Source organism: Lithobates pipiens, unplaced genomic scaffold (genome assembly GCF_037356315.1).
Source record: "Lithobates pipiens isolate NorthernLeopardFrog02 unplaced genomic scaffold, aLitPip1_a1.2 Scaffold_16, whole genome shotgun sequence".
NCBI classification, from domain to species: domain Eukaryota; kingdom Metazoa; phylum Chordata; class Amphibia; order Anura; family Ranidae; genus Lithobates; species Lithobates pipiens.
Genome location: NW_027507748.1, coordinates 36,522,694 through 36,549,525, shown reverse-complemented (window position 1 = coordinate 36,549,525; position 26,832 = coordinate 36,522,694). Strand labels below are relative to the sequence as shown.

The window sequence follows — 26,832 nt, the reverse complement described above, 5'->3', positions numbered from 1 at the left end:
ATATTGTATGTATATTGTGTGTGTGTGTATGTGTATATATATATATATATATATGTGTGTGTGTGTGTGTGTATATATATATATATATATATGTATGTATATATATATATATATATATATATATATATGTATGTATATATATATATATATATATATATATAATATATCGGGTAATATAACCACTTCAGCCCCGGAAGATTTTACCCCCTTCCTGACCAGAGCACTTTTTGCGATTCGACACTACTTGTAAGTCGCTTTAACTGGCAATTGTGCGGTCATGCGACTTTGCACCCAAACAAAATTGACGTCCTTTTTTTCCCACAAATAGAGCTTTCTTTTGGTGGCATTTGACCACCTCTGCGATTTTTATTTTTTGCGCTATAATCAAAAAAAAAGAGCGTAAATTTTGGAAAAAAAGCTACATTTTTTTTACTTTTTGCTATAATAAATATCCCCCAAAATTATAAAAAAAAAAAAGTTTTTTTCCCTTGTTTAGGCCGATGAGTATTCTTCTGCATATTTTTGGTAAAAAAATATATGTGTATATTGATTGGTTTGCGCAACAGTTATTGTTTCTATAAAAATAGGGAATAGTTTTATGGCATTTTTATTATTATTTTTTTTTTACTAGTAATGGCAGCGATCTGCGATTTTTTTCCGTGTCTGCACATTATGGTGGACACATTGGACACTTTTGACACTATTTTGGGACCATTGTCATTTATACAGCGATCAGAGCTATAAAAACGATTACTGATTACTGTGTAAATGTCACTGGCAGGGAAGGGTTTAACCACTAGGGGGCAATCAAGGCGTTAAGTGTGTCCTAGGGAGTGATTCTCACTGTGGGGGGGATGGACTACCACTCACATGACAGCGATCACCGCTCCCGATGACAAGGAGCAGTAGATCCCTGTCATGTCACAAGGCAGAACGGGGAAAAGCCTTGTTTATATAGACATCTTCCCATTCTGCAGCTCCATGAGGCATACACAGTCACGCTGTATGCGGCGCGCCCGCTAACCACTATTTACCTAGAAAAATAGTGATGTGTTCAATACTTATTTTACCTGCTATATATATGTATGTGTGTGTGTCTATATCTATATCCCAATAACCATATATATATTGATTTGGGCAGAAGTTATAGCGTCTACAAACTATGGGATATAAGGTCGACCCCCCGCAATTCTCAGGGGGGGGTTACGTTCTGTGAGCACCCAAGAAATTGTGTTAAAATCTGCACATTTTGGATGTGGTAAAAAAAATGCCTATAAAAGGTTCACACAGGGGCAGCATCAACTCCCGTCCGACTCTGAACCCGCCCCGTGCAGCGTGACTTCAGCGCGGCTTGAAAAACGACTTTTGTGTATACCCCACTGTGATGTCGTCCCCCAAGTAGTACAAGAAACTTTTATTAAGTCGGAGCGACTTGAGTCGATCCTATTAGAACGATTACATTGCATGGAGCGCGACTTGTCAGGCTGACAGGGTCACCCTGATGCGGGAATGCTAGGCTGGGAAAAAATCCACGAACGACTGAAGCCGCGAATTCTGAACCGCGACTTTGCGGGGGTCGACTGTATACTGGAATTTGTATTTTATTATTTATACTTGTAATGGCGGCGATCAGCGACTTATAGCGGGACTGCGATATTGCAATCAGACACTTTGTGGGAACCAGTGACACTAATACGGTGATCAGGTCTAACAAATATGCACTGTCACTGGACTAATGACACTGGCTGGGGAGGGGTTAGATTTTGTGTACAGTGCGAGGTGCTTCTACTAAGGGATGTGATGGGTTTTCAGGACAGGGCTCTGCCTTGTGTACATATGCAGCCTAGCCTCTCTTCCCAGCAGGTGACGGTGGACATCCATTGGCCAGCAGCCGCTGATTGGCTTCTGCTGTGAGTAATCCTGTATATATAATTATATATAGTACGCGAGCAATGCCCTGGGAGCTGGGAATCACAGCGCTCTCCACTGTATTCCTTGCTTTGCTCTGCCCCTTGAATGGTCGTGATATGATGACACAATTTCTGCGCATGCGCACGCCAGTCAATTCTCCGCGGCACAAAACCGTGTTGTAAATGTATGCCGAGTCTGCGCATGCATGGCTCAGTGTACATTACCATTGATGTAACCGGAGGCGGGGGGAAGCATTTATGAAGCACTAGGGCCTCTTCTGTCATATAAAGCCTGTCTGTCAGCAGTTTTTATATTTCTTTGTTTAATTCCTCTTTAATGTTATTTGTCGATGTCTATAGGGGCCGACCGGTGCGCTCGGTATACTGGTCCCTAAAGCTGACATTTTAAATTAAACAAACTCCCTAGGAGGACATTAGTGAAGTTTATCTTACATTCATACCTTCGTTTATTCTTAGAGAAAACACCATTTATTTAATGAGCTTCCGAAATCCTTCATTAAGAGAGAAGCCTATAGTGAGGTCTGCAGGGAGCGCGCTCCTCGGAAGAGTCAGCCGGGAAGTTCCTCATTCCACAATACGATCGTCATCCCTCTTTTCTTTTCTTTTTTTTACATGTAGAAACTAAAGGAATTTGCACAGAGAGATTTTATTTTACCCCTCCCCCCCCCCCCCCCCCCCGCTGTTTAGGCTCCATTCACTTTAGCGCCTCTCCAAAGTCACACGATTTTCCAGTGCGACTTTGGAGCATGACTTTAACCGCTTCAGCCCCGGCTTAATGCGATTCGGCACTGCGTCAATTTAACTGACAATTGCGCGGGTGTGCGACGTCCTTTTTTTCCCCCACAAATAGAGGTTTCTTTTGGTGGTATTTGATCACCTCTGCGGTTTTTATTTTTTGCGCTATTAACAAAAAAAAAGAAAGAGCGTCAATTTTGAAAAAAAAGCTATATTTTTTACTTTTTGCTATAATAAATATCCCCAAAGATATTTTAAAAAAAAACAAATTTCTTTCTCAGTTTAGGCTGATACGTATTCTTCTACATATTTTTGGTAAAAAAAAAATCGCAATAAGCGTATATTTATTGGTTTCCGCAAAAGTTATAGCGTCTACAAAATAGGGAATAGTTTTATGGCATTTTTATTAATAATTTTACTTGTATTAGTAATGGCGGTGATCTGCGATTTTATCGTGACTGCGACATTATGGTGGACACATCGGACACTTTTGACACTATTTTGAGACCGTTGTCATTTATACAGCAATCAGAGCTATATAAAAATGTACTGATTACTGTGTAAATGACACTGGCAGGGAAGGGGTTAACACTAGGGCGCTATCAAGGGGTTAAGTGTGTCCTGGGGAGTGATTCTAACTGTGGGGGGGATTGGGCTACCACTGATATGGCAGCGATCACCGCTCCCGATCACAGGGAGCAGTGATCTCTGTCATGTCACTAGGCAGAACGGGGAAATGCCTTGTTTACATAGGCAGCTCCCTGTTCTCCTGCTCCGTGACATGATCGCGGGCACCCGATGGATATTGAGTCTGTGGTACCCGCGGACACGGTCACGGAGCACCCAGCGGGCGAGTGCGTGCCACAAGGGGTTAAACACTAGGGGGCGATCAAGGGGTTAAGTGTGTCATAGGGAGTGATTCTAACTGTGGGGGGGGATGGGCTTCCACTGACATGACAGCGATCACCGCTCCCGATGACAGGGCGCAGTGATCTCTGTCATGTCACTAGGCAGAACGGGAAAATGCCTTGTTTACATAGGCAGCTCCCTGTTCTTCTGCTCCGTGACATGATCGCTGGCACCTGGCGGACATCGAGTCCGCCTGACCCACGGTTACAGAGCACGGGGCGGGTGAGTGCGCGCCCAAAATGCTGCATCTTAAAGGTGACATACCTGTACACCCATTTGCTTAGCCATGCCATTGTGCCAACGTATATCGTCATGCGCTGGTCGGCTAGTGGTTAAAGCGGAGTTCCATCCATTTAAAAAAAGTGTAGCTGCTGACTTTTAATAAACAGACACTGGCCTGTCCCGCGATCCAGCGATGCGACCTGCCCCAAGCCTCACTCATAGTTACATAGTAGGTGAGGTTGGAAAAAAAACACAAGTCCAACCTCCTCTACCTCCCCTCTCTGCAGGTGCCCGCATTGCAAGTGTGGGCGCCAGGCTGTGGCACTGCCCATTATCCCAGAAGATTGCAGGGAGGGAGGGGGAGAGAAGTTAACTTTTGCTCTGTGCCGTGGCGCTAGGAGAAGAAGTGGGAGCTGGGTACCTGTGAAAACTAGGTATCCGCCCCCCCCCCCCCTCCCAAAAAAATGAATGCCAAATGTGGCATGTCAGGGGGTCACAAGTACTTAAAGCGGAAGTAAACCCCTCTATCGTTTTCAGCCAAGGAAGCTGCCATCTTTGCCTCTGTTTAATCTACAACAGCCATGATGCTGCACATGTGATCAGTTTAGACACCAGCCATTGGATGGTTTGAAAGTTTGGTTGAGAGCACAACCAATTGGAGTGTTACATTTCCCGGAACCTGCCAGGAATGAAGCAATCCTTTGGATGGGTTTACTTCCGCTTTAAAGCGGAAGTTCCATTTCTGGGTGGAATTCCGCTTTAACCACTTGAGGACTGAGCCTCTTTTTGACATTTGTTGTTCACAAGTTAAAAACATTTTTTTTTTTTGCTAGAAAATTACGTAGAAATTACGTAGAACCCCCAAACATTATACTTTTTTTTTCTAACACCCTAGAGAATAAAATGGCGGTCGTTGCAATACTTTCTGTCACACCGTATTTGCTCAGTGGTCTTACAAAAGCACTTATTTTGGAAAAAATTCACTTTTTTTATTAAAAAATAGGACAGTAAAGTAAAGTTAGCCCAATTTTTTTCTATATTGTGAAAGATAATGTTATGCTGAGCAAATTCTTACCCAACATGTCACGCTTCAAAATTTTGCCCGGTCGTGGAATGGCGACAAAATTTTACCCTTAAAAATCTCCATAGGCGACGTTTAAGAAATTCTACAGGTTGCGTGTTTTGAGTTACAGAGGATGTCTAGGGCAGTGATGGCGAACCTTGGAACCCCAGATGTTTTGGAACTACATTTCCCATGATGCTGCACTATACTGCAGAGTGCATGGGCATCATGGGAAATGTAGTTCCAAAACATCTGAGGTGCCAAGGCTTGCCATCACTGGTCTAGAGCTAGAATTATTGCTCTCACTCTACTGATCGCGGCAATACCTCACATATGTGGTTTGAACACCGTTTTCATATGCAGGTGCTACTCACGTATGCGTTCGCTTCTGCACAAGAGTTTGGCGGGACAGGGTGCGTTCACATTTTTTTTTATTGTTATTTATTTTACCTTTTTTATTTTCTTTTTACACTGTTCTTTAAAAAAAAACAATCTGTATATGCAGTAAAGCATGCTTGTTAAACTCACTGTGGTGCCTAAGGGGTTAATTCTCCACACTGTGTAAAAAGGCTGTTTGATCCTGTTTTCTCTGATTCACCCCTTCTTCCACTGTCCCCAATCCATCTCCTGATAGTACAGAGCCTTGGTAAGTACTAGACATGTGCAATTTGTTTCGTTCCGAATTCATTTTTTTTTCCACAAATTTTGACAACTTCACTAATTCGGAAATACCCAAATTAACAAAAACCCGTTTAACAATTTTTTCCGACTATTTGTAAAATCTAATATTTGAAAATTCGGAAATTTGAATATCTGGAAATTCAGGAATTCAAAATTCGTAAATTCAAAAGTTCGCAAATTCGAATGTCGAAAATCCAAAAATTCCAAAATCCGATAATAATAATGAAAATCCGAAAACCCGAAACATTTGAAGATCTGAAATAACTAACTAATAATAACTTAACTATTACTAACCATTAAATTATAAGTAATGGAATTTCCTTTCAAATCTGGCTGTTGAAGTAATGCTGTTGATGCTGTTGAGTGAACATAATAAATACAAATTTATCCAAAGTTACAAATTATTGGAAATAACTAATGCCACATGTAAAAAAAAATAGAATGTAACTACCGTAATTAATAATAATAAATAACAATTTAAATTGTTGTTATTAATTTATTCCGTTTCATTTGTTTAGATGCGGCATTCGTTATTTCAGATAATTCATAACTTTGGATAAATTCATATTCGTTACGTTCACTAACAGCCAAATTTGAAAGGAAATTCCAATACCTAGAATTTAATAGTTAGTTATTATTAGTTATTATTTTGGATTTTCTTTATTTCGAATTTTTGGATTTTCTTTCTTATTTTCAGATTTTCTAATTTATGAGTTTTCAAATTTACAAATTTCAAAGATAATGAATGACCCAGAAAACAAACAAAAAAAACAAACAAAAAACAAATGAAACGAAAACAAACACATTTTTCGGCAGTGCACATGTCTAGTAGGCGCTCTGCACATGCTCAGTTTTGTGTGTATTGCTAGAGAGTTTTACTTTTTGGGAGAGTGCATGTGATCAGCACAGGGCCAATCAGCACTGTCCAGACAGAAAGTCAGGGATCCTGCAGCCTTATAGGAGAGTCAGAGTAGAATAAAAAACAATCCTCCTACTAGCTTTAACCAGACACTGATAGAAGTCATAATTCTGCTATATACTGCTGATGAGGTATTTAGCAGTTTATATTTACTAAAATAATTGTATTTCCATGTTCTGTGTACTGTGGGAGACCAGATATAGTGACTGCAGGCTCCTGGGGAGACCAGATATAGTGAATATAGGCTGCTGGGGAGACCAGATATAGTGAATGCAGGCTCCTGGGGAGACCAGATATAGTGAATGCAGGCTCCTGGGGAGACCAGATACAGTGAATGCAGGCTCCTGGGGAGACCAGATACAGTGAATGCAGGCTCATGGGAGACCAGATCTTGTGAATGCAGTCTCCTGGGGATACCAGATATAGTGAATGCAGGGTCCTGGGGAGACCAGATATAGTGAATGCAGGCTGCTGGGGAGACCAGATATAGTGAATGCAGGCTCCTGGGGAGACTAGATATTGTGAATGCAGGCTCCTGGGGAGACCAGATATAGTAAATACAGGGTATTGAGGAGACCAGATATAGTGAATACGGGCTGCTGGGGAGACCAGATATAGTGAATACAGGGTCCTGGGGAGACCAAATATAGTGAATGCAGGCTCTTGCGGAGACCAGATATAGTGAATGCAAGGTCCTGGAGAGACCAGACATAGTGAATGCAAGGTCCTGGAGAGACCAGATATAGTGAATGTAGGCTCCTGGAGAGACCAGATATAGTGAATGTAGGCTCCTGGAGAGACCAGATATAGTGAATGCAGGCTCCTGGAGAGACCAGATATAGTGAATGCAAGGTCCTGGAGAGACCAGACATAGTGAATGCAAGGTCCTGGAGAGACCAGTTATAGTGAATGCAGGCTCCTGGAGAGACCAGATATAGTGAATGTAGGCTCCTGGAGAGACCAGATATAGTGAATGCAGGCTCCTGGGGAGACCAGATATAGTGAATGCAAGGTCCTGGAGAGACCAGACATAGTGAATGCAAGGTCCTGGAGAGACCAGTTATAGTGAATGCAGGCTCCTGGAGAGACCAGATATAGTGAATGTAGGCTCCTGGAGAGACCAGATATAGTGAATGCAGGCTTCTGGGGAGACCAGATATAGTGAATGCAGGCTGCTGGGTTTAGTAACACTTTAATTGTGCAGTATATGAGTCTGATTGTTCTTTTAGTTCATGTCATTCATTTCCAATTTTTTTTGTGTCTCTGCAGGTCGGTCCCATGGGGTACAGGTCACTATGCCTGATCACAAAAAGGCGGTCTTGCTCTTCCAACCTACCTTACTGCGGTGCCATTATTCCACCACCTCTTCTCAGCCAGTCCTGGTGCAGTGGAAATATAAGTCTTTCTGCCAGGACCGTACAGAGGAGGCGCTGGGCATCAGCAAACCCCCCAACAAGGCCAACATGGGAGGGAACCAGTATTTGGACTGTGCCGACGGCAGCAGGACGGTGCGCCCCGTGGCCTCCAAACTGGGGACGTCTGTGACAATGGGGGACTTCTACAAGGGGAGAGACATCTCCATCGTTAACGGTAACGTTGTTTAATTTATAATTGTTGTTTTAAAAGGGATAGTATATTTTCAGGGAGTACAATCTCAAACATTTTATTACATTCTGCCACATGTTTACATTTAGGGACTCTACTGGACGTTTGTAAAGCTGCTCCTAGGGGCATCTGGCGTTTTTTTCTTTCTGTCTCCAAACGCCCCTCCATGTACCCATGCATTTAGAGTCTTCCATCATCCAATCACCTGGAAGCAAAAATGCTGTTTTATTTATGTTCCTTGTATGTGATTGGGTGGTATTTGCAAAGTTAAGGCATAATTTGATAGTATTCATCGCATACTAGCAAATTATGTGAAACTTACCTGCAAACGAAGCCCTTCACCAATGTGGTTATCGCTGGAGGCAGCATCCATCTTCACCCGTCATCCTTCTGGGTCCACAGACTAAGGCCGCGTGACTGGCTGGAACCACGTGACATCACTCCCACACATGACGTCACGCGTGGGAGTGACGCATGACGTCATCGACTGTATGTACAGTAAATATCTCCTAAACAGCGCACGTTTAGGAGATATTTGCAGTACCTATAGGTAAGCCTTATTATAGGTACACATAATCGATGTAAGTTATCTACCACTTTAACTTTATTTACTAAGCTCTGGAGCAACCTCACTTGCAAAGGGCATGAGGGTTTATTTACTAAAGGCAAATCCACTGTGCACTGCAAGTGCACTTGGAAGTGCAATTGGAAGTGCAGTCGCTGTAGATCTGAAGGGAACATGCAAAGGAAAAAAAAACAGCATTTTTGCTTTCACATGATTGGATGATAGAAATCAGCAGAGTTTCATTTCGATCTTCCCCTCAGATCTACAGCGACTGCACTTCCAAGTGCACTTCCAAGTGCACTTGCAGTGCACAGTGGATTTGCCTTTAGTAAATCAACCCCACAATATCAACCAAAAAGTCCAGAAAAAAACACATGATACAAATGTTATAAATTGAGTTGCAGTTCAGTGAGTAAAATAAGTATTTGATCCCCAAGCAAAACGTGACTTACTGCTTGGTGGAGAAACCTCTGTTGGCGAGCACAGAGTAAGATGTTTTTAGTAGTTGGTTACCAGGTTTGCACACATCTCAGGAGGAATTTTGGTCCACTCTTCTTTACAGATCTTCTCTAAATCCTTAAGGTTTCTTGGTTGTCGCTTGTCAACTAGAAATTTCAGCTCCCTCCATACATTTTCTATAGGATTAGGGTCTGGAGACTGGCTAGTCCACTCTGTGACCTTAACATGCTTTGTCTTGAGCCACTCCGTTGCTGCCTTGGCGGTATGTTTTGGGTCATGATCATGCTGGAAGACCCATCCACGAAGGGGAAGAAGGTTCTCATCCAAGATTTTATCCAAGATTTTACAATACATTGGCCCCTCAATGCGGCAAAGTCGGCCTGTACTTTTAGCAGAGAAACAGCCCTAAATCATCATGTTTCCACCTCTTTGCCTGACTTTAGGGATGGTGTTCTCAGGGTCATAGTGAGCATTTTTATTCCTCCAAACACGGCAAGTCGAGGTAATGCTGAAGAGTTCAATTATGGTCTCATCTGACCACAGCACTTTCTCACAATCCTTCTCTAAAAAATGTAGATATTCATTGGCAAACTTCAGACAGGCCTGTACATGTGCCTTCTTGAGGAGGGGGACCTTGCGGACGCTGCAGGATTTCAATCCATGGCGGCGTATTGTGTTACCAATGTTTTGTTTGGTGACTGTGGTCCCAATTGCCTTGAGATCATTCACAAGCTCCTCCTGTGTAGTTCTGGGCTGATCCCTCACTTTTCTTATGACCATCACAACCCCATGAGGCAAAATCTTACATTTAACTCCAGACAGAGGGCGATCAATGGTCATTTTGTATTTCTTCCATTTGCGAATAATTGTTCCAACAGGTGTCTCCATCTAACCAAGCGTTTTGCTGATGGTCTTGTAGCCCATTCCAGCCTCGTGCAGGTCTACAATCTTGTCCCTGACGTCCTTTGACAGCTCTTTGGTCTTGCCCATGATGGTGAGGTTTGAATGGAAGAAAGAGATTCTGTAGACAGGTGTCTTTTATACACATAATGGATTGTCATTAGGAGCACCTTCTTAAATTGACAGGACTAATCCGTGCACCACATGAGCACATACTGTAGCCCAGGGGTTCCCAACCTCTGATGTGGCCCACCACCTCCTGCTCTGAGGTGGCGGGCCAGCAAGCCCATATTGAGGGTTCTCAACTCGCCATCCCCGAGCATCAGTGTGAAGAATGGAGCTGGCACTAGGGAAGCATAAGGCTGCAGTAGAGATCAGAGCCGGTGCTTCCTGTATAGTGCCGGCTCCTGTCACAAGCGGAGTGATACCAAATGTACTTTGCCTGTGACAGGAGCTAGCACGATACAGGAAGCCCTACCTGGAGGGCAGCAGCAGCCGCCAGCCATACACACCTGGGGGACATCAGCGGCCGCTAGTCATATCCGGCTAGGGGACAGTAGCAGCCACCAGCCATATTTACCTGGGGGACAGCAACAGCCACCAGCCATATTCACCTGGGGGACAGTAGCAGGCGCCAGCCATATTCACCTGGGGGACAGCAACAGCCACCAGCCATATCCACCTGGGGGACAGTAGCAGCCGCCAGCCATATTCACCTGGGGGACAGCAGCAGCCACCAGCTATATCCGCCTGGGGGACATTGAAATTTTGTCATGCTCCAAACAAAAATGTAAATGTATTTTATTGGGATTTTATGTGATAGACCAACACAAAGTGGCACATAATTGTGAAGTGGAAGGAATGGTTTTCAAAAGGTTTTACAAATAAATATGTGAAAAGCGTGGCGTGCATTTGTATTCAACCACCCGGAGTCATTACTTTGTAGAACCACCTTTCGCTGCAATTACAGCTGCAAGTCTTTTTGGGGATGTCTCTACCGGCTTTGCACATCTAGAGAGGGACATGTTTGCCCATTGTTCTTTACAAAATATCTCAAGCTCTGTTAGATTGGACGGAGAGCGTCAGAACAGCAATTTTCAAGTCTTGCCACAGATTCTCAATTGGATTTAGGTCTGGACTTCGACTGGACCATTCTAACACATGAATATACTTTCATCTAAACCAATCCATTGTAGCTCTGGCTGTATGTTTAGGGTTGTTGTCCTGCTGGAAAGTGTCCTGCTGCACCAGTCTCAAGTCTTTTACAGACTCTAACAGGTTTTCTTCTTAGATTGCCCTGTATTTGGCTCCATCCATCTTCCCATCAACTCTGACCAGCTTCCCTGTCCCTGCTGAAGAAAAGCATCCCCACCACATGATGTTGCCAACACCATGTTTCACAGTGGGGATGGTGTGTTCAGGGTGATGTGCAGTGGAAATTTTCGGCCACGCATTTTGCTTTTAGGCCAAAAAGTTAAATTTCGGTCTTATCTGACCAGATCACCTTCTTCCACATGTTTACTGTGTGCCCCACATGGCTTCTTGCAAATTTCAAACAGAACATATTATGGCTTTCTTCCTGGTGGGCTTTTTAAATTACCGTGATTTTTATTTTGTTTTTTTGTCTCCCTACCATGGACATGTTAATTATCATTATTTCCATTTTAGAGCTGGAAGGACTGTCTCTCTTTTCGTGAGGTGCCTTGTCCATTTCCTATAAATCCTGATATATTCCTCCTCCTTTTTGGGTACAAATGACTAGAAATGTTAAAATTGCTTCATGGAATGTTAGAGGTCTTTATGATAAGCTTAAACAAGCTACTATTTTCCAATATATTAAGCCACTAAAGCCACATATTGTACTCCTACAGGAGACTCACCTAGATGGAAGTAGAATTTTGGCTCTCCGCAGGCCCTGGGGTTCAGCATGCGCTACATGCCACTTTGCCAGGAGAGTTTCAATCTTGATTAGCAAAGTGCTTCCCTGCGTTATCCATAAGGTGATGTCTGATCCAGGAGGTCAATATATCTGGCAGTGGTACTTGATGTTCGATATTGTAAAATGGTTCTAGTTAACATTAACTTGCCTCCCCTCTTTCAATCCCACTTACTGTATGAATTGTTTCCCAAACTGGCTCATTTAGCCCATCTCCCCATGGCTTTTCGGGGGATTACAATAACATTCTGTATGTCACATTGCATTCGTCCAATCCTATTAGGCCTGGCACTATTGAGTTATCCTCATGGTCTGCAGCAGCAGGCCTGCTAGAGGTGCGGTGCTGGAAACACCCTGCAACTACATGCTATTCCCACATCTCCAGGACTCACCGTCTCTCTGCAAGGATAGATATGGCCTTTGGCTCTGTTCTCTGTTCCTGGCTCTGGTCGGAGAGGCCTCCTATTTGGCCAGGGGGTCTCGGATCATAGCCCTTTGTTATTTGATCTTGGGCTCCTTGTGGGCACTGGTGGGGTCACCTGGAAGTTGTCCGCTGGCTGGCTACAGGTCAAACAGGTCTCTACACAACTACAGAGTGCTATTTCCAATTATTGGCCAACCAATACCGATTCTGCCCAACCACCAGTAGATTGGGATGCTTTTAAAGCAGTACTACAGGGAGAGAGTGTCTCGGCTATCAAAACAGCTTGAAAGGATCATAATGCTGTGATTTGGGATCTGCAGGAACACAAAAGGAAATGTGTGGAGGACCATGCTGAGTCACCAACTGATGATCCTTATACCTCTCTGTTGGAGGCTAGGCGTCTCCTCTCGATGCATTTTTCTGACCTGGTGCACACTGAATGTAGACACAAGGCTGAGTCTCTGTTCCCCCAATGCAACAAAATTGGTAAAATCCTAGCTATGCTGGTGGCAGATCATAAATCTAGTTCCACCATCCCTGCTGTTTGGAATGTTGCCGGTGACTTGCTCACTAAACTTGTAGCTATTTTGGAGGCGTTTTTTTTTTTTGCGTTATTTCACCACACTGTACTCCCCCTTAACGTCTTATGATCCTGACTCTCTGGAAACCCTACTTGGTAGTCTGAACCTGCCCCTCCTGTCTGGGAAACTCTAGAAGCTAAAACTACTCCTCTGGAGGCTGAGGATGCCATATGTGCCTTTCTCCCGCATAAGGCACTGGGTCTGGATGGGTTCCTGATTTAATTTTATCTGACCTATATAGAGCAGTTAGCCCCCAGATTATGTGCTCTGTTTGAGCATTGTCTTGTACACCAAACCCTCCCTTCTTCAATATTGGAAGCTTATATGGTTTTAATACTAAAACCTGGCAAGGATCCTTCTCTCTTACCATCCGATTGTTTTTTTGAATGCAGACCTTAAAATCCTTACCAAGGTTTTAGCCACTAGACTAGCTAAAATCATTCCTTCCTTGATAGATATAGATCAGACTGGTTTTATGCCTGGGAAGTCTACGGATACCAACTTACGTAAAGTTTTCACACACCTGCAGGTTCCACATACTGGGCAATAAATCTACACTCTCATTAACTTGATCAATGAGGGCTACCATTAGGGCCTGGGTAGCCTCGCAGCAGCTAATGCAACCTAACTTCAAAGGCATGTCTCCATCGGCTCCGTTGTGGATGAACCCTAATTTGACGCATTTTTATAACTTGCCGGATCCATGGGTGTGGGCTACTAGAGGTATTAAAACCCGTGAGGGAAGCTTACTCACCTTTGACTTATTGAAAGTTAAGTTTAATCTCCCGAATCAATATTTTTTTTGCTACCTCCAGCTACGGCATGCTTACCAATCACAATTTCATGCCTTATCAGTAGATACTCAGCCTTCGGAAAGCTTGCTGGGGGATGACTTATTGTCTAAAACACTGTTGATAACCTATAAAGAACTGTTTAGTACCCCCCTCCTAGGGTTCGTAGATGTAGAGAGATGTGGCAAATAGAGGTTCCTAATTTGGATGGGGAGGACTGTGATGAGATGTGGGAGCGCCCATTTAAACACCTGGTCTCCGCCAAAGACAGATTGATACATTTTAGGTTTCTTTATAGTATTTACTGCACCCCAGCTTGATTGGCAGGGATTTGCTCCTCATGCTCTGCTGAATGCCGGAGATGTGTGTATCCCCCTGCCAATTTCCACCATATTTTCTAGGCATGTCAGTCAATAGGGGATTTCTGGTTGGAGGTTACAAACTGCATAGCGGACATCCTTTCCCTACCTATTCCTGTATCTATTTCGGTCTGTCTTCTTGGCTTGGTAGAGGCTGTAGTTCCATCCAATGCCCATAGAACCCTGCTGAACATTTTATTGTTTTTTGCACGTAAGGCCATTCTCCTTCAGTGGAAAAAAAACAGCAGCCCCCTCAGTGTCCTATTGGAAGGACTTGGTTAATTACATGAAAACATTCTACAAGGCCAGCTATATATCGAGGGGATGTGAAAAGAAATTTACTAAGGTTTGGCAGGCCTGGTTAGATTCCTCCTCCACTGTGGGGTGAAACTATACAGCGTGATATTGATATATTGGGGACTATATATTACAAGGCTCGAGTGGTCTTCCGGCTCTTATGATACTGAAAATGTATACCTCTACATATTTTAATACATCCAGACCCCCCCCCCCGGGCTACAATGTGGGTGGGGAGACGAAGTTGAGGGTGCGAGTATATGGGTTGGGATACCTTAATTTGGAGATAGCAGGTTTATGTTCTTCTAGTACAGTGATGGCGAACCTTGGCACTCCAGATATTTTGGAACTACATTTCCCATGATGCTAATGCATTCTGCAGTGTAGTTGAGCATCATGGGAAATGTAGTTCCAAAACATTTGGGGTGCCAAGGTTCACCATCACTGTTCTAGTACGTCTCACTGTGGGTGTGAATTTGTTATGTGGCCCTGCGTGGCCTAGGTTTTGGTGGCCTCAACTGTATTGTTGCCACCTTGTTATTGTTTTGTCTATTGAATAACATTCATAAAAATTATTTTTCATAAAAAAAACAAAAAAAAACACAAAGCTTATTTTTTTTATAACCTAACCTTGCTTTAAACGTCTGCAGAACTTTATCCCTGACCTGTCTGGTGTGTTCCTTGGCTTTTATGCTGCTGTTGGCTACCTAAGGTTTTCTAACAAGCCTCTGAGGGCTTCACAGAACAGCTGTATTTATACTGAGATTAAATTACACACAGGTGGACTCTATTTACTAGGGATGCACCGAAATTTCGGCCGCCGAAACATATCGTCCGAAAATGCCCTTTTCGGCAATTTGGCAAAAGGAAAAAACGTCCGATAATTGAGCCGAAAATGGGGCGGAACTCCGCCCCCACCCCGCCCCTGGTGCCGCCCATGATGGGGGGTGTATAGAGCAGGAGAGCCGCCGCCGTCTGGTTGAATAGAGCGCCGGGAACATCACAGCTTTAATTTCAATAGCTGTGTGTTCCCCGTCGCGCGCCGTCACACACAGCCCCTCCCCCTTGTCCGGGGAACTTTGATAGACAGATCACCTGTCTAGATTGATCTGTCTATCAAAGTGCCTGGACAAGGGGGAGGGGCTGTGTGTGACAGCGCGCGACAGGGAACACACAGCTTTTGATATTCAAGCTGTGATGTTCCCGGCGCTCTATTCAACCAGACGGCTCTCTTCGCTGAACAGGGGCATCGCTGGCTGCATCACCTTGGGGGCATAGCTGGCTGCATCACCTTGGGGGCATAGCTGGCTGCATCACCTGGGGGGCATAGCTGGCTGCATCACCTGGGGGGCATCGCTGGCTGCATCACCTGGGGGGCATCGCTGGCTGCATCACCTGGGGGGCATTGCTGGCTGCATCACCTGGGGGGCATCGCTGGCTGCATCACCTGGGGGGCATAGCTGGCTGCATCACCTGGGGGGCATCGCTGGCTGCATCACCTGGGGGGCATAGCTGGCTGCATCAGCTGGGGGGCATCGCTGGCTGCATCACCTGGGGGGCATCGCTGGCTGCATCACCTGGGGGGCATAGCTGGCTGCATCACTGGGGGGCATAGCTGGCTGCATCACTGGGGGGCAACACTGGCTGCACTTATCTCTTTTATCATGTTGCCAGTCTCTGACCACCTCCTGTACCATGTTCTCTGTCTCTGACCATCTCCTGTACCATGTTCTCTGTCTCTGACCATCTCCTGTACCATGTCCGCAGTCTCTTACCATCTCCTGTACCATGTCCCCTGTCTGACCATCTCCTGTACCATGTCCCCAGTCTCTGACCACCTCCTGTACCTCCTGTACCATGTCCCCAGTCTCTGATCACCTCCTGTACCATGTCCCCAGTCTCTGACCACCTCCTGTACCATGTCCCCGGTCTCTGACCACCTCCTGTACCATGTCCCCAGTCTCTGACCACCTCCTGTACCATGTCACCAGTCTCTGACCACCTCCTGTACCATGTCCCCAGTCTCTGACCACCTCCTGTACCATGTCCCCAGTCTCTGACCACCTCCTGTACCATGCCCCCAGTCTCTGACCATCTCCTGTACCATGTCCCCAGTCTCTGACCATCTCCTGTACCATGTCCCCAGTCTCTGACCATCTCCTGTACCATGCCCCCAGTCTCTGACCATCTCCTGTACCATGTCCCCAGTCTCTGACCACCTCCTGTACCATGTCCCTAGTCTCTGACCACCTCCTGTATCATGTCCCCAGTCTCTGACCACCTCCTGTACCATGTCCCCAGTCTCTGACCACTTCCTGTACCATGTCCCCAGTCTCTGACCACCTCCTGTACCATGTCCCCAGTCTCTGACCATCTCCTGTACCATGTCCCCAGTCTCTGACCACCTCCTGTACCATGTTCTCTGTCTCTCACCATCTCCTGTACCATGTTCTCTGTCTCTTACCATCTCCTGTACCATGTCCCCTGTCTGACCATCTCCTGTACCATGTCCCCAGTCTCTGACCACCTCCTGTACCATGTCCCCAGTCTCTGATCACCTCCTGTACCATGTCCCCAGTCTCTGACCACCTCCTGTACCATGTCCCCGGTCTCTGACCACCTCCTGTACCATGTCCCCAGTCTCTGACCACCTCCTGTACCATGTCACCAGTCTCTGACCACCTCCTGTACCATGTCCCCAGTCTCTGACCACCTCCTGTACCATGTCCCCAGTCTCTGACCACCTCCTGTACCATGCCCCCAGTCTCTGACCATCTCCTATACCATGTCCCCAGTCTCTGACCATCTCCTGTACCATGTCCCCAGTCTCTGACCATCTCCTGTACCATGCCCCCAGTCTCTGACCATCTCCTGTACCATGTCCCCAGTCTCTGACCACCTCCTGTACCATGTCCCCAGTCTCTGACCACCTCCTGTATCATGTCCCCAGTCTCTGACCACCTCCTGTACCATGTCCCCAGTCTCTGACCACTTCCTGTACCATGTCCCCAGTCTCTGACCACCTCCTGTACCATGTCCCCAGTCTCTGACCATCTCCTGTACCATGTCCCCAGTCTCTGACCACCTCCTGTACCATGTCCCCAGTCTCTGACCACCTCCTGTACCATGTCCCCAGTCTCTGACCACCTCCTGTACCATGTCCCCAGTCTCCTACCACCTCCTGTACCATGTCCCCAGTCTCTGACCATCTCCTGTGCCATGTCCCCAGTCTCTGACCACCTCCTTTACCATGTACCCAGTCTCTGACCACCTCCTGTACCATGTCCCCAGTCTCTGACCATCTCCTGTACCATGTCTCCAGTCTCTGACCATCTCCTGTACCATGTCCCCAGTCTCTGACCATCTCCTGTACCATGTCCCCAGTCTCTGACCATCTCCTGTACCATGTCCCCAGTCTCTGACCATCTCCTGTACCATGTCCCCAGTCTCTGACCATCTCCTGTACCATGTCCCCAGTCTCTGACCACCTCCTGTACCATGTCCCCAGTCTCTGACCACCTCCTGTACCATGTCCCCAGTCTCTGACCACCTCCTGTATAAAAATATTTTTTAAAAACAGTCATTTTCGGTATCGGTGCTGTTTCGGTATCGGTTTCGGTTTTCGGCCTGGTGTATTTTTCATTTTCGGTATCGGTTTCGGCACCAAAAAACCCATTCGGTGCATCCCTACTTAGGTGATGTCTGAAGGCAATTGGTTCCACTAGATTTTTGTTAGGGGGACAGATTCTCCCAACTGAGCTGCGGATCTCTGCAGCTCCTCCAGAGTTCCCATGGGCCTCTTGGCTCTTCTCTGATGAATGTTCTCCTTGCCCGACCTGTCAGTTTAGGTGGACAGCCATGTCTTGGTAGGTTTGCAGTTGTGCCATACTCTTTCCATTTTCGAATGATGGATTGAACAGAGCTCCGTGAGATGTTCAAAGCTTGGGATATTTTTTTTATAACCTGACCTTACTTTAAACCAGGGCTCGACAAACCCCAGGCGCCAGGTCGCCAATGCGACCAGAAATCGCGACCTGGCTCCTAAGCTGCCACCAGCCCACTCACTATCGATGCCCCAGACATGCAGCAGCATTAACACTGACTGCCGTCCTCCTCCCTCCTTCACACTCTGCAGCACCGCGCTGTGTGTGAAACTGACACGCAATGGAGAGAGGAGGATCTGTCAGCCTGATGTCGGGGTGGGCGGGACCCGGCCGGGTGGGGGCGGGACCCAGCAAGCTATCAAACACCAGCCAATGGGATCTGGGCGGGCCGCTACGTGTATGTGGCCTGCCCCTTTTCTTAAGCAGCCCAATCGTTGGCTGGTGTTTGATAGCTGCTGAGTCCCGCCCACCCTGGCCGGGTCCCGCCCACCCCGGCCGGGTCCCGCCCACCCCGACATCAGGCTGAAATCTGACATATCCACCTCCCTGTTACTTGTCAGTTTCACACCCCGGCAGGGTCCCGCCAGCTCCTCTGTTACATTTCAGTAACAGAGTGCTCCGTGTGAAACCTGCCAGTGCCAATCAGTGCCATCTGCCACCAATCAGTGCCAACCAGTGCCACCTCCAATCAATACCACCTGCAACCAACCAGTGCCAGCGCCAACCAGTGCCACCTGCCAGCGCCAACCAGTGCCACCGCCAATCAATACCACCTGCCACCACCAACCAGTGCCACCTGCCACCAACCAGTGCCACCTGCCACCGCCAATCAGTGCCACCTGCCACCGCCAATCAGTGCCAGTGCCAACCAGTGCCACCTGCCAGCGGCAACCAGTGCCATCTGCCACCGCCAATCAGTGCCACCTGCCACCACAAATCAGTGCCACCTGCTAGTGCCAACCAGTGCCACCGCCAATCAATACCACCTGCAACCACCACCCAGTGCCACCTGCCACCACCCAGTGCCAATCAGTGCCACCTACCAGTGCCACCTGTCAGTGCCACCTGCCACCGCCAATCAGTGCCACCGCCAACCAGTGCCACCTACCAATGCCACCGCCAATCAGTGCCACCGCCAATCAGTGCCACCTGCCAACACCAACCAGTGCCACCGCCAATCAGTGCCATCTGCCAGTGACAACTAGTGCCATCGCCAACCAGGGACACCTGCCATCACCAACCAGGGCCACCTGCCATCACCAACCAGGGCCACCTGCCAGTGCCAATAGTGCCACTTGCCAGTTCCAAACCAGTGTCACCTGCCAGTTCCAAACCAGTGTCACCTGCCAGTTCCAAACCAGTGTCACCTGCCAATGCCAACTAGTGTCACCTGTCGGTGCCATCTGGCAGTTCCACGTGCCTTCCAGTGGCAACCAGTGCCACCTGCCAGTGCCAGCCAGTGCCATCTGTTGCCAGCCTTACTCTTTCTGGTCAGCCCATACCCCTGATGTAACAGCGTTTCAATTGAGTTATTGACTGGGTGCTCCATTGTGAGTTAGGGATAGGGGGTGAAAATGAGTGGCCTTACCCCGGGAGCTGAAAAAAAGACTGGCTCCTAACTTTTTGTAACTGGCTCCTAAATTCAAAGCAAATTTGTCAACCCCTGATCTAAGGTTTGTTTTAATCCCTTTCAGTCCTCCACATCATCTAGCCAAGTAATCAAAGTTTCCAGTAAATTCCCTCTGCTCTGTCTCTGGGGAGGGAAGGGACCCAGGAATGATATTGCTGATCACTTTCTATGGAGGCCAAAAGCTTATGTCCTGTCACTGCGTTTTATGTTCCTGTCACTCAGTGTAATGTATACACGCCACATTTTAATGTAGCAATTATAAAGCTGACTTTTACAAGCCCAATACTGCTTGATTGTTCTTTTCATAGCCTGCTGGGGCTCGTCCGTTCTGTTTATTGTATAGGAATTGTTGATTAAAGCGAGACTTCGAACTTTAGGTTGGTATTATCACTCCATTTTTTTTGTAATAGTGAGTTATCTGTTCCTATTGGTGTCCTGAATGGAGCACATACAGTCTTCATCAGATAACGCAGGGGTCTCCAAAATTTCTAAAAAAAAGGGCCAGTATACTGTCCTTCAAACTTTAGGAAGGCAGACTATGGCCAGTGGGAAAAGAAAGTAGGAGTAAACAATGACCCATCATTGGTGTCAGTGAGAGGAATAGTGCCCCATTATTGGTATCAGTGGGAGCAATAGTGCCCCATTGTTGGTATCAGTGGGAGGAATGGTGCCCCATCATTGGTGTCAGTGGGAGAAATAGTCTCCCACCATTAGTGTAAGTAATAATACCCCATCATTGGTGTCACTGGAAGAAATGGTACACCATCATTGGTGTCAGTGGGGGGAAAAAAGTGCTTCATCATTGGTGTCTGTGGAAGAAAAAAAGCTCAGTCGTAGGTGTCTATGGGAAAATCATGCCCCATCATTGGTGTCAGTGGGAGGAATGGTGCCCCATCATTGGTGTCAGTGGCAGAAATAGTCTCCCACCATTAGTGTAAGTAATAATACCCCATCATTGGTGTCACTGGAAGAAATGGTACCCCATCATTGGTGTCAGTGGGGGGAAAAAAGTGCTTCATCATTGGTGTCTGTGGAAGAAAAAAAGCTCAGTCGTAGGTGTCTATGGGAAAATCATGCCCCATCATTGGTGTCAGTGGGAGGAATATTGTCCCGTCATTGGTGTCAGTGGGAGGAATAGTGTCCCACCATTAGTGTAAGTAATAATACCCCCATCATTGGTGTCAGTGGAAGAAATCGTGCCCCATTGTTGGTGTCAGTGGAGGAAATAGTGCTCCGTCGTTGGTGTCTGGGAAAATCGTGCACCATCATTGGTTTCAGCGGGAGGAATAGTGCCCCATCATTGGTGTCAGTGGGAGGAATAGTGCCCCATCATTGGTGTCAGTGGGAGGAATAGTGCCCCATCATTGGTGTCAGTGGGGGAGGAATAGTGCCCCATCATTGGTGTCAGTGGGAGGAATGGTGCCCCATCATTGGTGTCAGTGGGAGGAATAGTGCCCCATCATTGGTATCAGTGGGAGAAATAGTGCCCCATCATTGGTATCAGGGGAAGGAATAGTGCCCCATCATTGGTGTCAGTGGGAGGAATAGTGTCCCACCATTAGTGTAAGTAATAATACCCCCATCATTGGTGTCAGTGGAAGAAATCGTGCCCCATTGTTGGTGTCAGTGGAAGAAATAGTGCTCCATCAGTGTTGTCTGTGGGAGGAATATTGTCCCATCATTGGTATTAGTGGGAGGATTTGTGGCCCATCATTGGTGTCAGTGGGAGGAATAGTGTCCCATCATTGGTATCAGGGGAAGGAATAGTGTCCCATCATTGGTATCAGGGGAAGGAATAGTGCCCCATCATTGGTGTCTGTGGGAGGAATAGTGCCCCATCATTGGTGTCTGTGGGAGGAATAGTGCCCCATCATTGGTATCAGTGGGAGGAATAGTGCCCCATCATTGGTATCAGGGGAAGGAATAGTGCCCCATCATTGGTGTCTATGGGAGGAATAGTGCCCCATCATTGGTATCAGTGGGAGGAATAGTGCCCCATCATTGGTGTCAGCGGGAGGAATAGTGTCCCATCATTGGTATCAGGGGAAGGAATAGTGCCCCATCATTGGTGTCTGTGGGAGGAATAGTGCCCCATCATTGGTGTCAGTGGGGGAGGAATAGTGCCCCATCATTGGTGTCAGTGGGAGGAATGGTGCCCCATCATTGGTGTCAGTGGGAGGAATAGTGCCCCATCATTGGTATCAGGGGAAGGAATAGTGCCCCATCATTGGTATCAGTGGGAGAAATAGTGCCCCATCATTGGTATTAGGGGAAGGAATAGTGCCCCATCATTGGTGTCAGTGGGAGGAATAGTGTCCCACCATTAGTGTAAGTAATAATACCCCCATCATTGGTGTCAGTGGAAGAAATAGTGCCCCATTGTTGGTGTCAGTGGAAGAAATAGTGCTCCATCAGTGGTGTCTGTGGGAGGAATATTGTCCCATCATTGGTATTAGTGGGAGGATTAGTGGCCCATCATTGGTATCAGGGGAAGGAATAGTGCCCCATCATTGGTGTCTGTGGGAGGAATAGTGCCCCATCATTGGTGTCTGTGGGAGGAATAGTGCCCCATCATTGGTATCAGTGGGAGGAATAGTGCCCCATCATTGGTGTCAGCGGGAGGAATAGTGTCCCATCATTGGTATCAGGGGAAGGAATAGTGCCCCATCATTGGTGTCAGTGGGGGAGGAATAGTGCCCCATCATTGGTGTCAGTGGGAGGAATGGTGCCCCATCATTGGTGTCAGTGGGAGGAATAGTGCCCCATCATTGGTATCAGTGGGAGAAATAGTGCCCCATCATTGGTATCAGGGGAAGGAATAGTGCCCCATCATTGGTGTCAGTGGGAGGAATAGTGTCCCACCATTAGTGTAAGTAATAATACCCCCATCATTGGTGTCAGTGGAAGAAATCGTGCCCCATTGTTGGTGTCAGTGGAAGAAATAGTGCTCCATCAGTGTTGTCTGTGGGAGGAATATTGTCCCATCATTGGTATTAGTGGGAGGATTTGTGGCCCATCATTGGTGTCAGTGGGAGGAATAGTGCCCCATCATTGGTATCAGTGGGAGGAATAGTGTCCCATCATTGGTATCAGGGGAAGGAATAGTGTCCCATCATTGGTATCAGGGGAAGGAATAGTGCCCCATCATTGGTGTCTGTGGGAGGAATAGTGCCCCATCATTGGTGTCTGTGGGAGGAATAGTGCCCTATCATTGGTATCAGTGGGAGGAATAGTGCCCCATCATTGGTATCAGGGGAAGGAATAGTGCCCCATCATTGGTGTCTATGGGAGGAATAGTGCCCCATCATTGGTATCAGTGGGAGGAATAGTGCCCCATCATTGGTGTCAGCGGGAGGAATAGTGTCCCATCATTGGTATCAGGGGAAGGAATGGTGCCCCATCATTGGTGTCTGTGGGAGGAATAGTGCCCCATCATTGGTGTCAGTGGGGGAGGAATAGTGCCCCATCATTGGTGTCAGTGGGAGGAATGGTGCCCCATCATTGGTGTCAGTGGGAGGAATAGTGCCCCATCATTGGTATCAGGGGAAGGAATAGTGCCCCATCATTGGTATCAGTGGGAGAAATAGTGCCCCATCATTGGTATTAGGGGAAGGAATAGTGCCCCATCATTGGTGTCAGTGGGAGGAATAGTGTCCCACCATTAGTGTAAGTAATAATACCCCCATCATTGGTGTCAGTGGAAGAAATAGTGCCCCATTGTTGGTGTCAGTGGAAGAAATAGTGCTCCATCAGTGGTGTCTGTGGGAGGAATATTGTCCCATCATTGGTATTAGTGGGAGGATTAGTGGCCCATCATTGGTATCAGGGGAAGGAATAGTGCCCCATCATTGGTGTCTGTGGGAGGAATAGTGCCCCATCATTGGTGTCTGTGGGAGGAATAGTGCCCCATCATTGGTATCAGTGGGAGGAATAGTGCCCCATCAGTGGTGTCTGTGGGAGGAATATTGTCCCATCATTGGTATTAGTGGGAGGATTAGTGGCCCATCATTGGTATCAGGGGAAGGAATAGTGCCCCATCATTGGTATCAGTGGGAGGAATAGTGCCCCATCATTGGTGTCAGCGGGAGGATTAGTGGCCCATCATTGGTATCAGGGGAAGGAATAGTGCCCCATCATTGGTGTCTGTGGGAGGAATAGTGCCCCATCATTGGTGTCTGTGGGAGGAATAGTGCCCCATCATTGGTATCAGTGGGAGGAATAGTGCCCCATCATTGGTGTCAGCGGGAGGAATAGTGCCCCATCATTGGTATCAGGGGAAGGAATAGTGCCCCATCATTGGTGTCTATGGGAGGAATAGTGCCCGATCATTGGTATCAGTGGGAGGAATAGTGCCCCATCATTGGTATCAGGGGAAGGAATAGTGCCCCATCATTGGTGTCTATGGGAGGAATAGTGCCCCATCATTGGTATCAGTGGGAGGAATAGTGCCCCATCATTGGTGTCAGCGGGAGGAATAGTGTCCCATCATTGGTATCAGGGGAAGGAATAGTGCCCCATCATTGGTGTCAGTGGGAGAAATAGTGTCTGACCATTAGTAATAATACCCCATCATTGGTGTCAGTGGAAAAAAATAGTGCTCCATCCTTGGTATGTGTGGAAGGACTAGTGGCCCATCATTGGTGTCAGTGGAAGAAATAGTGCTCCATCGTTGGTGTCTATGGGAAAATCGTGCTCCATCATTGGTGTCAGTGGGAAGGATATAACCCCATTGTCAGAGCAGGAACTATGCCCCACTGTTGCTGATGGGGGGGGGGGGGGGGTTAATGGCCAAGGGCTGGATAAAATAAGGGGCAGGCAAACAATATAATGGAGTATATGTTAGTATTTGAAGACCAAAAGGAATATTTCCTTCCTGGTGTCAGAGTGTATTTTGTAGGAAGAATAAGAGGCCCTTACAATGAGGATGGAGGATGAAGGAAATTGTATCATTCAAAAGGGTGGGATTTACAGAAAATAACTGCAATTAGTACAGTGACCACAGGGTGGAAGCATAACGGTAATTTAATGAAAAGCATAGAAATATACACAAATGCACTTAGATTGCCCTGAGAGCCGCAGCAGGGACTGCCGCTACAATTCGCTCCGGCCTTAATCACTGCTGTGAATGTAGAATTTTGTATGTACATTTTTCAGAACAGTTGGTTTAATATGGTTCGTGGAGTTAAATCAACCTTAGTATTGGACTGCACGGACTAGAAAATATGAAGGAGCAGGATGGATTTTTTTCTCTCAAACAACTGTGAATGAGTTCCTTTGGTTTGGGTAATATTCATATATATTGTAATGAAACCTGTCTAATATGCCAGGGATTCCATTCAAATAGCAGGTCAGGATGGAATTTTTTAAGGCTTTCGGATGCAATTAATTGACTGATGGCAGGAATGTTCTGACGATTGATTTTTCTATGAATGTTCAATCAAAAATATGAGTAATAGTTTGAAAAAAAAAACAATTTTTTTTTATTTTATGCTATAAAACATATCCAATAAAAAAAATCTAATCAAATTTCTTCATAAATTTAGGCCAAAATGTATTCTGCTACATATTTTTGGTAAAAAAAAAAAAAAATCTTACTAAGTGCATATTGATTGGTTTACATGTACGTTATAGAATCTACAAACTATGAGGTATATTTAAGGAATTATTATTATTATTATTTTTTTTTTAATACTAGTAATGTCAGCGACTTATAGCGGGACTGAACTGTTGCGGCAGACAGTCGTGCACTAACTGACACTTTGCAGGAACCAGTGACACTAATACAGCGATCAGTGCAAAAAGTTTGCACTGTCACTGTATTAATAACACTGGCTGTGAAGGGGTTAAACATCCAGAGCAATCAAAGGGTTAACTGTGTGCCTAGCCAGTGTTTTTGTATACTGTATGTGCTGCTTTTACTAGGGGGAAGAGATGGATTTTATTCCCTGCTTTGCAGGAACACAGAATCCATCCCTTCCCCCCTGTCAGAACGGAGATCTGCCTTGTTTACATAGGCAGATCCCGTTCTGTGTGGCTTACAGACGATCGGCGGGTGCCGGAGGACATTGAGTGCTCGGCACCCGCAGATCGGCTTCTGCTGTTAATAATCACAGCAGAAGTGGCATGTGCACGCCCCCTGCAGGCGGAAGTGCAGGATCACATATATATATACTGCAGTAGCAGTAAACTACTATAGGGGTGGTTAGCAAGTGGTTCAAGTGTTACTGAACCCAAGAGTCTGCAGTCACTATATCTGGTCTCCCACGGTACACAAAACATGGAAATGCAATTATTTTAGTAAATATAAACTCATAAATACCCTTTCTTATCAGCCGTATATAGCAGTCTTGTGACTTCTGTCAGTGTCTAGTTAAAGCTTGTAGGAGGAGTTTTTATTCTCCTGACTGTCCTATGAGACTTCAGGACCCCTGGCCTTCTGTCTGCACAGTGCTGATTTGCCCTGTGCTGATCACATGCACTTTCCCAAGAAAAAAAAAACTGAGCATGTGCAGCCTGACTCCATAGACTCTGTGTTATCAGGAGATGGATTTGGGTCAGTGGAAGAAGGGGAGGAGCAGAGAAGACAGGCTCAAACAGCCTTTTTGTGGATGATTAACCCCTTAGGTTCCACAGTGAGTATAACAAGCATGCTTTACTGCATATACAGACTGATATTACTGTTGTGGGTTTAGTATGCGTTGTTCATCACATTTCCCAACTTCCTCCTTTTAATCCCCTTTCTGTAATTTTTTTTTTCCGTCTAATTCAGATGCCGACCTCGAGTTTGGGACTGTGCAGTGGGGAGATAGCGGCCTCTATTACTGTCTTGTCGCTGTTCCCGATGATCTGGAAGGCAAAAACGAAGACCGGGTGGAGGTCCTTGTAATGGGTGAGTTCATCCTTCTAAAATGGAACACCCAGCAATGTGTTGGTCAGGTGAT

The 26,832-nt window shown here is 46.4% G+C and overlaps 1 protein-coding gene across 4 annotated transcripts in view; it reads left to right on the top strand.

The window, feature by feature from the left end:
- ILDR2 (immunoglobulin like domain containing receptor 2) overlaps window positions 1-26,832 on the top strand; it is a 456,394-nt gene that overhangs the window by 213,795 nt on the left and 215,767 nt on the right. For all 4 annotated transcript variants that reach the window (XM_077479741.1, XM_077479738.1, XM_077479740.1 and 1 more), the window contains exons 2-3: window positions 7,730-8,050; window positions 26,661-26,780. In XM_077479741.1, coding sequence (XP_077335867.1) covers window positions 7,730-8,050; window positions 26,661-26,780 — 441 coding nt within the window. The remainder of the gene's footprint in view (window positions 1-7,729; window positions 8,051-26,660; window positions 26,781-26,832) is intronic.